At 48.2% G+C, this 13,130-nt stretch overlaps 1 protein-coding gene across 10 annotated transcripts in view; it reads right to left on the reverse strand.

Annotated features, from left to right (window-relative positions):
* Positions 1 to 13,130, reverse strand: part of FNBP1 (formin binding protein 1) — a 144,374-nt gene that overhangs the window by 83,074 nt on the left and 48,170 nt on the right. For all 10 annotated transcript variants that reach the window (XM_040482638.1, XM_040482634.1, XM_040482632.1 and 7 more), the window contains exon 2: positions 8,623 to 8,738. In XM_040482638.1, coding sequence (XP_040338572.1) covers positions 8,623 to 8,738 — 116 coding nt within the window. The remainder of the gene's footprint in view (positions 1 to 8,622; positions 8,739 to 13,130) is intronic.

The raw sequence follows: 13,130 nt of genomic DNA on the forward strand, positions 1-13,130 counted from the left end.
GAAAAGAAACCACAAAGAGCATCTATAAATTTATGGGATCTTTCTGAGAACTTTTAAGTGTTTTATATATTAAACTTGCTCTTCAGACAGGCTAATTAAAAGGCAAGAGAAAAATATAATCCTCTCCTAAGGATACTGGATGTAAACTTAGTGATCCTAAGAACCACGGGGAGGCTTTTAAAAAGGAGATACTTGGGCTCCATTCCAGACCCTCTGAAATGGAAGGTCCAGGGCTGGGTCTAGGAATGTTTTGTTTTTTCCTATCTTTCGTTTTTTTAAAGAAGCTCACCACAAGATTTCCAGATAAAGACAGCGGAACAAAATTCAATCAGAGAACTATGCTTTCCCAGTAAGGGGTGAAAGTCACAAGCCAGGACAATTTTCAACAGCGGAAAGCAAGCCGATGAAGAAAGGAACGCAACCTCAGTCTACACAGTCTGAAAAGTGGTGACCGTGGCGAGGGACGGAAGATTCTGGAACGGCGTAGAATGGAGGCTGACCCCAACCTCACCGCCGCTGCGGGGTGGGGCTGGGGGGTAAGCCCACCAAACCCTGAAGAGCAATTCTTTTTTTTTTTTTAAGTTTATTCATTTGTTATTTCTGAAAGAGAGAGAGAGAGAGAGAGAGGGAGGACAGAGAATCCGAAGCAGGCTCCAGACTCTGAGCTGTCAGCACAGAGCCCAAGGTGGGGCTCAATCCCACAAACCGTGACCTGAGGCGAAATCACGAGTCCGCCGCTTAATAGACTGAGCCACCCAGGTGCCCCCCAAATTGTATTACTATTGAACGGACGAACCAAGAGTGTATCCCAGGTATTGGCTCTAATGTCTGTTCTCCCTTTTTTTTTTTAAGTTTATCTATTTATTTATTTTGAGAGGGAGAGAGAGAGAGAGAGAGAGAGAGAGAGAGAGAGTGTGTGAGTGGGGGAGGGGCAGAGAAGGAGGGAGAGAGAGAATCCCAAGCAGGTTCCATGCTGTCAGCACAGAGCCCGATGCAAACTCCTGACCTGAGCCGAGATCCAGGGTCAGATACTTAACTGACTGAGCCACCCAGGTACCCCCCCCCATGTCTGTTCTCATTACTACCTCACTGAAGTGCCCATATTAAACATAAGCAAGGTAAAAGATATGTAATACAGAAAAAAAGGAAGGAAGGAAGGAAGGAAGGAAGGAAGGGAGGGAGGGAGGGAGGAAGAGAGGAAGGAAGGAAGGATGGATGGATTTTTGGGAGAAAGGCAAGAAAGGAGGGAGGGAGGAAGGGAATGACAGAAAAACCCAATCTGGAAGAAAAGAAGCAAAACAGGCAAACACCAGTTCCTCCAGACTATTTTACACTAGAGACAAACGTAATAAAACCACGAAGCCAATAAAGCAAAGAACTCCCAGACCACAGGCTAAAACGGACTGCAAAGCTAAGGAAATGAACTAAGACCTAAAGCCCACCGCTACGGAGCTAGTGCATCAGGTGGGCTTGGGTATCGAATTCAACAGAGGAAAGTTTTGAAACGATCATAATAAGGAAAGCAACTAACAAAAGCAGGAAAAAAATATTTATCTAAAGGGCAAGACGCTTTAACACAAGGAAAACTCCTCTCTCTGAAATATACACGACCCAGTAAGTAGCACAGAAACAACACCCCGATGCAATTGAAGAAAGTTCCCCCGAAAATAAATTAAAAATTGGAATCTGCATATGAAAAGGGCGCTAAGGAAACCGACAACGAATGAGCAACAACAGGGCTTAGCTTGGCGACGTTATCAAACTGCTAAGTGAAACAAAAAAAATTCTTCACATCTACAGTCAAAAAAAAAGCAAGCCACCTACAAAGAAAAAAAATCTGGCTGCCCCCAGACTTTTCCAACAAAAGACAATGCAGCAACAAAGTTTGGAGAGAAAGAAAATATTACCAGAGAACAAGCAGGTCAAATTATTATCAAATATGAGGGCATTCTCAAGCAAGAACAAATCCGAGAATTAGTCCACAAGCTCTCATTAGGGGAGAAAATATTCGTATTTTTCTTGATGCCCAGAGATAAGCAGAGAGGCTGTGGTCAAAGAAAGAGTGGTAAACATACATTCATATTTAAAAACAGGACTAAGACAAATTAACCGTGGGACTCATGTTACAGACGATATTATATCACTCAGAAAAGGAAGAAAAACATGTAAATATTATTTTCTTTACCTTAGCAGTGAGTCAACCGAGCCCGTTTAAAATTGTAACATGGAGCTTAAAATAGAGAACAGTAACGGGACGCCCGGGTGGGTCAGTCGGTTAAGCTTGCGACTTTGGCTCAGGTCATGATCCCATGGTTCATGGGTTCGACCCCCATGTCAGGCTCTGTGCTGATAGCTCAGAGCCTGCTGGGGATTCTCTCTCTCTCCCTCTCTTTGCCCCTTCCCTGCCTGTTCTCTCTCTCTCTCTCTCTCAAAATAAATAAACTTAAAAAAAAAAAAAGTATAAATGGCTTCCACGCATAAAAAACAGGCTTAACCTCATTGATAACAAGAGAAACACTAATGCTCAGACGCACCAATTTTTACTTATCACCTTAGAAAGATAAAACGGACTGGTACCAAGAGGCACTGACGGTGGAAGAAAGTTGCACTGCCACCCAATAGAGCGTGAGTGGTAAGGGTCACAGCCTCTGAGAGTCCACTTGGCAAACCCCACCAAACCCAGAGCGCTCCTTTTAGGAACTTAGTCTCCAAGCAGGCTGGCCAAGTGGATTACTCAAGGCTATGCACTGCAACTTTGTTCAGCGTTGCAAACAATTGGAAACACATCCACCAACCCGATGCAACATACTAAAACTGCAAACATAAAAATGAGTCCTCGGGAAGATCTCCAGGATGTAGCAAGGCAAGGGCACGCTGAACTGCCAGGGAAATGAGGCGGCAAACACACTTAGTTGCCTGTGTCGGCATAAAATCTCTCTATGGAAGGATAAACAGGAGACGGAGGACATTCATTGTCCCCAGGGGCAGGGGGAAGAGAAGGGACACTTTGCTGTGGACCGTTTTGTGCCTCTGGAAGTTTTCATCCTATGAATTCATTATCTGGTCATAACCAATAACTTTCTTAAAAAAAAAAAAAAAAAAAAAAACCAGTTGCTAAGGGCAGGGCACCTGGGTGGCTCAATCGGTTGAGCGTCCGACTTCAGCTCGGGTCACGATCTCGCGGTCCGTGAGTTCGAGCCCCGCGTCGGGCTCTGTGCTGATGGCTCAGAGCCTGGAGCCGGCTTTGAGTTCTGTGTCTCCCTCTCTCTGCCCCTCCCCCACTCGTGCTCTGTCTCTCTCTCTCTCTCTCTCTCTCAAAAATAAACATAAAAAAAATGAAAAACAAAAACAGTTGCTAAAGGGCAATACATAGCTGGCTCTCTTATACAGGTCAGATAAGATGTTTAAAATTTTCTTAGGAACTTGACCTTACGCTGCCTTGAATAAACAGTAACTATCACAAGAGTCAGTAAACTTTTTTATGTATTTATTTATTTAGAGAGAGAAAGAGAAAGGGAGGAAGAGAGAACCTGAGTGGGGGGAGGGGGGGCAGAGAGAGAGAATCCCCAAGCAGGCTCTGGGCTGTCAGCACAGAGCCAGATGTGGGGCTCGAACTCATGAACCGTGAGAACACGACCCGAGCTGAAATCACGAGTTAGACGCTTAACAGACTGAGCCACCCAGGTGCCCCTACACTTTTGCTATAAAGGGCCAGACAGTAGATATTTCAGACTTGCACGTAGGTCATGATCACACGGTCCCTGTTGCAACTAGTTACTTGCCACTGTTTTGCAGAAGCAGCCGTGGACAATACGTAAATGAATGAGTGGACGTGGCTGTGTTCCTGTAAAACCTTATTTACAAAACCAGGCAGTGGATGGGTTGGGACATAGGTTGTAGTTTGCCAGCACCTCACCTACAGAAATCAAAGCCCTGACTATCATCATTTGCTTGTAAAAATAAGCGAGTACTTCTTTCCTCTAATGCTATACTGCATCACCGGCTTTAGGTATCTGGGGTGGTGACTGCTATCTTTAGATGATTTAATTTCTTGCTTATTTGCATGTGCTCACACGCACGTGGTCCGTTTCCCGCAGTGAGAAGGTTGAGTTCCGCAGCGTCTCGTTCATGAGACACATCGGGTGTCCTGTTTGTTGGTGAGCCCTCCTCAGCTCTCAGGCCTGTGCAAACCCACAATTCTCCCTGAAGCGGGGCTAACCAAACGTCTGACATGTGAGCCCTGTTGATCCTCTCTTTCTCCAGCTACTTACTGAGCCCCTGTTACGCATCGGGCACCGTCCTGTACCCTGGGGATACTTCAGTGCACACAGCTCAAAAACCATGCCCTTGAGGGGTCTCCATTCTAGCAGAAAGGAGTGGAAGGCAATGAACAGTAGGTATGGGCCATAAGACAATGTTACCGAGTGTTAGAAAGTTACCAGTGCTCTGGAAAAAGTGGAAAGTAGGGGCGCCTGGGTGGCCCAGGCGGTTAAGCGTCTTGACTCTTGGTTTCGGCTCAGGTCCTGATCTCACGGTTCATGGGATCGAGCCCCGCATCAGGCTCTGTGCTGACAGTGTGGAGCCTGCTTGGGATTCTGTCTCTCCCTCTATCTCTGCCCCTTCCCTACTCTCTCTCTCTCTCAAAAAAAGCAAATAAGCATTAAAAATAAAGAAAGAAAAAGGGTGAACTACAGCAGAAGGACGAGGCAGGCGTTGCTGAGCAGGTGACCTCTGAGCAAAGACTTGAAGGAGGTGGGGTGGGGGGGATGGCCATGCAGATCAAGGGGAAGGATATATAGGGGATCCCCATATGGAAGGTGAGCCCAGGGTGAGGGCGAGCCTGGTGTATACAAGAAACAGCAGGGAGGCGGGTATGGTTAGGGCAGAGAGGATGGAGAAGCGGGAAAGAGGTGATGTCAGAGAGGTTGGGGTTTACGATCACACAGGGCTTTGTTAAGACATCTATCGTTAAGGATTCTGGATGCTCCTTATAGGGAGTTGTTGGAATAGGGAGTACAATAGGGAGTTGTTGGAATTCTGAACAGAGCGCCATGATCTAGCTGCTGTGTGGAAAACAGAGAGAGGATATGGGATAAGAAGGGAATAAGAGAGGGGCGCCTGGGTGGCTCCGTCGATTGGGTGTCTGACTTCGGCTCAGGCCATGATCTCAGGGTGTGTGGGTTTGAGCCCCGCGTCGGGCTCCGTGCTGACGGCTCAGAGCCTGGAGCCTGCTTCCGATTCTGTGTCTCCCTCTCTCTCTCTCTCTGCGCCTCCCCCGCTCAATCTCTGTCTCTGTCTCTCTCAAAAATAAATAAACATTAAAAAAAATTTTTTTTTAAAAAGAAGGGAATAAGAGAAACCAGTTAGAAGCCCCATAATAACCCAGGTGAGAGGTGCTGGGGCCTGGACCGCCACGGCCGCAGCGGAGGTCAAGAGGAGGAGTCAGACCCTGGGTAAATTTGCAAGTACGGTCCTGATGGCTTAGATGAGGGATGGGGGGGGGGGTCACGCGAGAGAAAGAGGGGGAACCAACGACATCCGGGGCTCCTGATCCAAAAAGCAAGGAGGCAGCTGCCCTCAAGTGAGCGGGGAAAAGCTGGGCCGTGCGGCCGCAGATTCTGAGCGGACAGATTCAGTTCCGGGCACGTCGCATTTCAGACGTCCCCCTGGAGACGCTGCGTAATCTGTGTCGGAGTCCGGGACAGAGGTCTAGCTTGGAGATGCGTATCTGCGAGCCACGGCTACACAGACCATACTTAAAGGCAGAAGAGATCACAAGGGGATACAGGAGACGGGGACTGGGCACGGGGGCACGCCGGATGAAGAGAAGGAGGCAAAGGAGAACCCGGTAAAGGGGGGGTGCGAAGGAGCTCCAGTGAGGTGGAAAGAAGGAAGCCAGAAGACTGGAATTCGAGAGGCCGAGCAAGGAGGAGGGAGCATCTGCCCGGTCAAAGCCGCCGATGGGTCAGGGGCGCTGCAGACCGGGGACAGGAGGTTGGGTTGAACAACATGGAAGTGACTGGAGCCCTCGAAGAGCAGTTCTGGCTGAGCCGTGCGGGGTGAGTTGAAAGCACTGACAGGAGGGGCGCCTGGGTGGCCCAGTGGGTTGAGCATCCGACCTGGATGTCGGCTCAGGTCACGGTCCCGCGGTTCATACGATCGAGCCCCCCCAAGCCGGGCTCTGCGCATGGAGCCTGCTTGGGATTCTCTCTCCCTCTGCCCCTCCCGTGCTCACTCTCTCTCTCTCTCTCTCTCAAAATAAATAGAGAAACATTTAAAAAGTAATCAAGTAGGGACAGGAGAGGGACCGGAGACAGCAAGTAAGAACACTTTCGAGAAGTCTGCCTATGAAGGGGAGCAAGGAAACCGGCAGGTGTTGGGGAACACGGTGCACAAGACGGGGGGGCCTGGGTTTAGACAGGAGCATCTCTGGGGAGGGGGGGGGCACAGTGATGTGGGGACAGACACCGAGAGATAGAACGTCTTCTTCGGACTGCTTCAATGTTCTCGGTGACGTTAGGAAACCCACGGGAAGGATGGGGACGGAGGTGCTGGGTTTGCAGAAAGGGGAGAAGCCGAATCACTTCGGTGAGTGGGGAGGCACATCGACAAAGCGCAGGGAGCGTCTTACGTATCTGCACTGAGGACCCGCTGAGATTTGCATTCTTTCCCAAGAGCCTCCCGGTTTGTTGCTGGCATCCTCAATCCCTCACCTCGGGTGCTGAGAAAGGCCAAGAAGGCAGGTGCAACACAGAGGGGGAGCTAAGAAAGCCCTTTGCTTTCGTGACGCACAGAACGGAGCAGATGCCTGCTAGGCGCTGACTTAACGGCACCGAATAACAACACTCCCAAACGAAACGAGATTGTGGCAAAGGCACCAGGAAAGACCAGGGCAAGCTAGCAGAAAGATGGCAAATACAGATAAATCCACAAGGTGAGACTGCATTTGGGGCTAAGGCTGTCATGCAACCCATTTTCCCAGGCAAGACGTTTTACGACCAGCGGTGCGATACTGAAATAATCACCATGAAGCAGCCCCGTCCCTATTCCGACATTCAGTTCTTGAGGTCCTAAATGAGGCTGCTTTTACACGCAAGGAACCAGAAGTTGACCTGGGTGCAGCAAGCCATAACCATTGTTTCGCTGGCCAACACGGTTTATGTTTTACTTGCTGAGTGGAAACAAGACTAGTCAGCCCATAAAGATATTCCATGTGTGTGCTTATTTATGAACAACAACAACACCAGCCCTAGAAGGATCCGCCTTCTCTCAGTGACCCGTGACCTACCCCTCCTGCAGATGCTCTTTTTAAACACTTGTTTCTAATGTTTATTTACTTTTGAGAGAAACACAGACAGAGCGTGAGCAGGGGAGGGGCAGAGACAGAGGGAGACACAGCATCCGAAGCAGGCTCCAGGCTCCGAGCTGTCAGCACAGAGCCCGACGTGGGGCTCGAACCTACGAACCGCGAGATCGTGACCTGAGCCGACGTCCGGACGCTTAACCGACTGAGCCACCCGGGGGCCCTGTGATCCAAGCACTTTTCAAATGCGGCTCCCCGGGACTCTCACACGCTGCTGGATGGATCGTGGATCAGGAGAAGCATTTGGAAGACTGTGTTTGTAAAGCTACACATACAGGGTGCCTATGACCCCGCAATCCCACTCCTGGGTGGAGACAGACTCTGTACCCCCAAACAGGGGCCTGGCAGCAGAGGAACGGATAAAGGGCGGTACACTCACATACCCGAATACGATCCACCGATGAAAAGAAAGAAGCTTCCACCACATGCGGCCGCATGAACGAATCTTACAAACGTCAGGTAGAACAAAAGAAGCCAAAATCAAGCAGTGCCCAGTAAACGAATCCATTCACAGGAGGTTCAAAAACAGGCAAGACTGTCCACGTGGTTGGAAATCAGGAGAGCGGACAAGGGTGGACGAGTGTGGGAGGAGGGCGGTGCACCAGAAGGGGCTGGAGTTGCCTGTTCCTCCACCTGGCTGCCGGTTACCAGGGGGGTGGTTCACTCTGTGGATTCCTGGGGCTGCACACCTGGGACTTGTGCATTTCTCTGTGTATATGTTACACTTCAATGAGAGGCATCCTGAAAAGGGGCGCCTGGGTGGCGGCTCAGTCGGTTAAGCATCGACTCTTGATTTCAGCTCAGGTCACGATCTTAAAGGCTCTCTTGTTCAAGCCTTTATTGGGCTCCGTGCTGACAGTGTGGAGTCTGCTTGGGATGCTCTGTTTTTCCCTCTCTTTCTGCCCCTCCCCCACTCCTGCACACGTACACGGGCGTATACTCTCTCTCTCTCTCTCTCTCTCTCTCTTAAAATAGATAGATAGATAGATAGATAGATAAAGCCATTTTCTACAAAAATAAGAGGCTCCAATATTTTATAAACACAGAGCCTGAAGGCAATAACTTAGCTTTTATTTTTACTGTTCTATGAAAATGAATTTTCCACATTAAAAGCAATGGTTTCCATTGAAACAGTACCTTACGTAAGAGGGGGAAAAGAAATATTTAAAGGACTGTACATCTGTCGTATAAGTGAGAATATAAATTATCGTTACATCCATCTTGCAGTTAACAAACAACCTTTGTCAATATCAACTTACCTGAGTTGTTTTGCATAGCTGAGTTCGATCTCTGTCCTTTCCTTTACAAATTTGATGTATTTCTCAAGAATGTCAATTCCCCACTGTGTGTGTTTTTCTAAGTTGTCAAATTGATCCTGTTTAAAAAAAAAAAAAAACACAAAGAGAGAGCTTATAATCCTTCTCTGTGATTAATAGAATTTCAGCGAACAATGCTCTCAACGAGACGTCGCTATGTAGAAAGCAGTTCTAATATTTTCCATGATTGTCCTGGGTGCTTTTCTTGTTGAGCAGTTTTAAATCAACATTACCAAATTTGGTTTGAAAACTGCCTGGGGGACTGAACTCTGACCCTCGCGTTCCTGTTCCCGTTAGCAACATGGTTTGAGGATCCAGCTAATGTCCTAGTGCAAAGGAGAATGTCCTCTCCAGATTCCAAAAGCCGAGAGGTAAAACACCCGCCTCAACTCGGTGGGCAGCTAGCACCTTCCTTGTCATCTCTCAGTTATTCAAAGCAGCTCACTGAAATTCGGGGCAAAGCACAGGGGAGTGAGAAGAGCTCCCAAGTACCTCTCTCTTCAAACAGATACATAAAATGACTCACGCGGACTTTACTGAGACGTTCAAACATTTATCAAACCCACACTGTGTGCCAGGAAAGGAGCTGGGGAAACCACCCCCCCCACGCCCCCGCCCCGGGCCCCATCTTGCAAGGTGCTTGAGGTTCCCAGCCTGGAACCACGAGGGGCGCTGGGTATCCCAGCAACCCCTACTGCAAAGGCCCGGACACGTCCAGGAATCAGGGGGCCTTGTCCTCTGCAGCGAGGGTGGGGGCAGGGCGCCAGGGAAGGATGTTGGTGGCTGAGAAACAGGAGAAAGTCGGGGGCCCCTGGGTGGCTCAGTTTAAGCAGCTAACTCTTGATTTCCGCTCAGGTCACCATCTCACGGTTTGTGAGTTCGAGCCCCGAGTCGGGCTCTGGACTGACACCGCGGAGCCTGCTTGGGACTTTCTCTCTCTCCTCTTCTTTGCCCCTCCCCTGCCTGTGTTCTCTCTCTGTCTCTTTCTCAAAATAAACAAACATTAAACTTTTTTTTTTTTTTTTTTTTAAAGAAAGCAACGGGAGAAAGTCTCAGCCCATCGGCCCAGGAGAAGGAGCCTTTTAGCCTCTCGAGCGGGCACACGTGAGCCGCTGGAACTTGCGAGGGGAGAGGCATGCCCACGGACATGTTCGGAATCGTCAGGTGGTGGAAGGTCAGGAGACGGTTCAGTTGTCCAGAGGAGAGAAAACGGAAGAGGACGGAAGGTCGTACAGACCCGTGACAACTAGGATCAACTAGTTTTGGTGGCCGATTGCGTAAGGAGGCTGGAGAGGGATATGGACGGGAGGCAGGATTCCGGAGGGCTCCCTGCCTCTACCTCCTGGGACCGAAGGACAGCACTTTGGGCTGAAGTGACACATCGGGGGAGGGAGTGGCATGTCCAGAAGGGGGCTAGAAACACGGATCCATTCGGAGCTTGCGGAGGGAGGCCCTCGAGCTGGTGGATCTGAACCAACAGGGCCTGGCCCGGGTGGGTGGGGGGGGAGGCAGAAAGTTCTGGGAAAGAAAAGGGAGTGTCAGCGCAACATTGTGGGGAAGAGAGAACGGCCACAAGAGAGGCAGATGCCAAGTCTCCTGAGAAGAAGCCGGAACAGAGAAGGTGGGTTCTGGCCCCAGCCGGGGACTTCACCGACGCGGGACCCCAAACGTGGCCGAGCGTGGTCATCTGCCTGAAGGTGAAGAGCCAGTCCCTGCCTAACTTCACAATTCAGTCTTTAGGATCGTGTAAAATGGAAAAGTGTCAAATCAAATATAAAAATACAAAGCCACAATTTGGGGCGCCTGGGAGGCTCAGCGGGCTAAGCGTCTGACTTCGGCTCAGGTCATGATCTCATGGTTCGTGGGTTTGAGCCCCGCGTCGGGCTCTGACAGCTCGGAGCCTGGAGCCTGCTTCCGATTCTGGGTCTCCCTCTCTCTCTCCGCCCCTCCCCTGCTCTCTCTCTCTCTCAAAATAAATAAATAAATAAACAAACATTAAAATTAAAAAAAAACAGGAAAATAAGAAAACCAACAACAACAACTGTATTTGCTTAAAGGAAATTATTTAAAAACCATGATGGAAATAAAAGGAGATAGGAATCAACGAAACATCATACCCTGCTCCTGCTGGCTGAAAAGATTTGATATGCAGAATTGACTCAATATTAACCGAAGTCCCTGAAGGATGGCATACAAAAGTTGGTAAATTTTTTTTAGAAGTTGGTCTAAGTTGATTTAAGCATTAACTGAGAAGAATAAAAAGGAATGGGAATATTGTAAAAACCATGAATTTGTATACTCGTAAGTGGATGAACTGTTTGGTATGTTAATCATAGCTCCATAAAGCTGTCAAAAAAATAATAAAATTTTTTAAGTTAAAAAAAGAAAAAATAAATAAATAAATAAACTTTTGAGAATATAAAAATACAAAGCCACAATTTAATCCTAGCACATGCGTGTGCAATCCGACAGGACCGACTCAGCACCGCCCTTCAGGTTGATTTTAAAACCTAGCATTTCCTGGGGCGCCTGGGTGGCGCAGTCGGTTAAGCGTCCGACTTCAGCCAGGTCACGATCTCGCGGTCCGGGAGTTCGAGCCCCGCGTCAGGCTCTGGGCTGATGGCTCGGGGCCTGGAGCCTGTTTCCGATTCTGTGTCTCCCTCTCTCTCTGCCCCTCCCCCGTTCATGCTCTGTCTCTCTCTGTCCCAAAAATAAATAAACATTGAAAAAAAAATAAAATAAAAAATAAAACCTAGCATTTCCCACTTTTAAACGTGACCTCACGCTTTCATTCTGTTTTCCGTTCAAGGCTGCGCAAACCGGAAAGTGAGTCGACTTCGTTCCCTCCAAGTCCGCCTTGGGTGGACGCAGGCAGGCAACGGGGTCTAAAGCACTTTTTCTCCAATGTCAGAAAATCTCTCCTTGAAGAAAACTCGTTTCCTCAACCTTGATCTGTGCCCCCCACCCCCCTCCCCACCTCCAGGCCCACGGAACACTTGGAAAAATTCAGGTTTTATTTTACAGGAATGTTTTCCTCATGGAAAATCACTGTAAGATGTTTGTCTTTCAACCTAATAAGTGTTCACCTGGTCATAAAAAGCAAGGGACAAATATTTAAGGCTTTGGTTGATTCTTGGTCCCCAATAATACATTCCATGGACATCCAGTCTCCACTTAAGGAACACTAGTCAGGAAGATTATTTATTTGTGTTATCTGGAAAGACAGGGGTTGTCAAGCAAATTAGGCGGGTAAATAAGGCTGTAGGTCACTTTCAACTACTTGAGGGAACAAATACACAAATAATTCGAGTAAAGATTACAAATCATCCCTAGCTATTTCGACCAAGGCTCGTTAAAGCTCTCTGCTAATTGGTAACCCTTTGCTAATCTAGTTTCATAGCGACCCTATTTATTTAAAAACTCCTTTCCAGGGGCGACTGGGTGGCTCAGTTGGTAGAGGGTGTGACTCTGGATCTCGGGGTCATGAGTTCGAGCCCCACACCGGGTGTAGAGCTTACTTAAGAAACTAAAGTGAAATAAAATGTTGTTGCAAATCAAATGTTTAAAAATAATAAAACATCTCTAGGGGCGCCTGGGTGGCGCAGTCGGTTAAGCATCCGACTTCAGCCAGGTCACGATCTCGCGGTCCGTGAGTTCGAGCCCCGCGTCGGGCTCTGGGCTGATGGCTCAGAGCCTGGAGCCTGTTTCCGATTCTGTGTCTCCCTCTCTGTCTGCCCCTCCCCCGTTCATGCTGTCTCTCTCTGTCCCAAAAATAAATAAACGTTGAAAAAAAAATTAAAAAAAAATAAATAAATAAAACATCTCTAATGATGCCACACTCTACCGTTCCCATCACACGGATCACCGCAGCATGAACTTTTTTTTTTTGACAGCAGCTAAAAGAAAATTCAAAACAGATGAAAAACTAATCAACCCACTTACATTCTTGACCAAAATGTGGAAAACTTAATGGAAAAGAATTCCAAATCTTCAAAAGACTCCTTTGTGAGCAAATATTATAAATGGCCCTTTAAAAAAATAGCTTTGGCTGCTTGGAAGATGGTGCCATTATCAAAAATTCCTCCTTTCCCGTTTTCATTTATGCGGGTTATGGCTATCAATATTTACTCTAGCGGAAATTAGAAACTGAGAGAGTTTGGGGCGCCTGGGTGGCGCAGTCGGTTAAGCGCCGACTTCAGCCAGGTCATGATCTCGCGGATCTCGCGGTCCGTGAGTTCGAGCCCCGCGTCGGGCTCTGGGCTGATGGCTCAGAGCCTGGAGCCTGTTTCCAATTCTGTGTCTCCCTCTCTCTCTGCCCCTCCCCTGTTCATGCTCTGTCTCTCTCTATCCCAAAAATAAATAAACGTTGAAAAAAAAATTAAAAAAAAAAAAAAGAAAAGAAACTGAGAGAGTTTAAATCGTATTTATTGATCCATCCAGAAGACAACACT

This window comes from Herpailurus yagouaroundi, unplaced genomic scaffold (genome assembly GCF_014898765.1).
Source record: "Herpailurus yagouaroundi ecotype Mexico unplaced genomic scaffold, PumYag 160, whole genome shotgun sequence".
Lineage (NCBI taxonomy): Eukaryota > Metazoa > Chordata > Mammalia > Carnivora > Felidae > Herpailurus > Herpailurus yagouaroundi.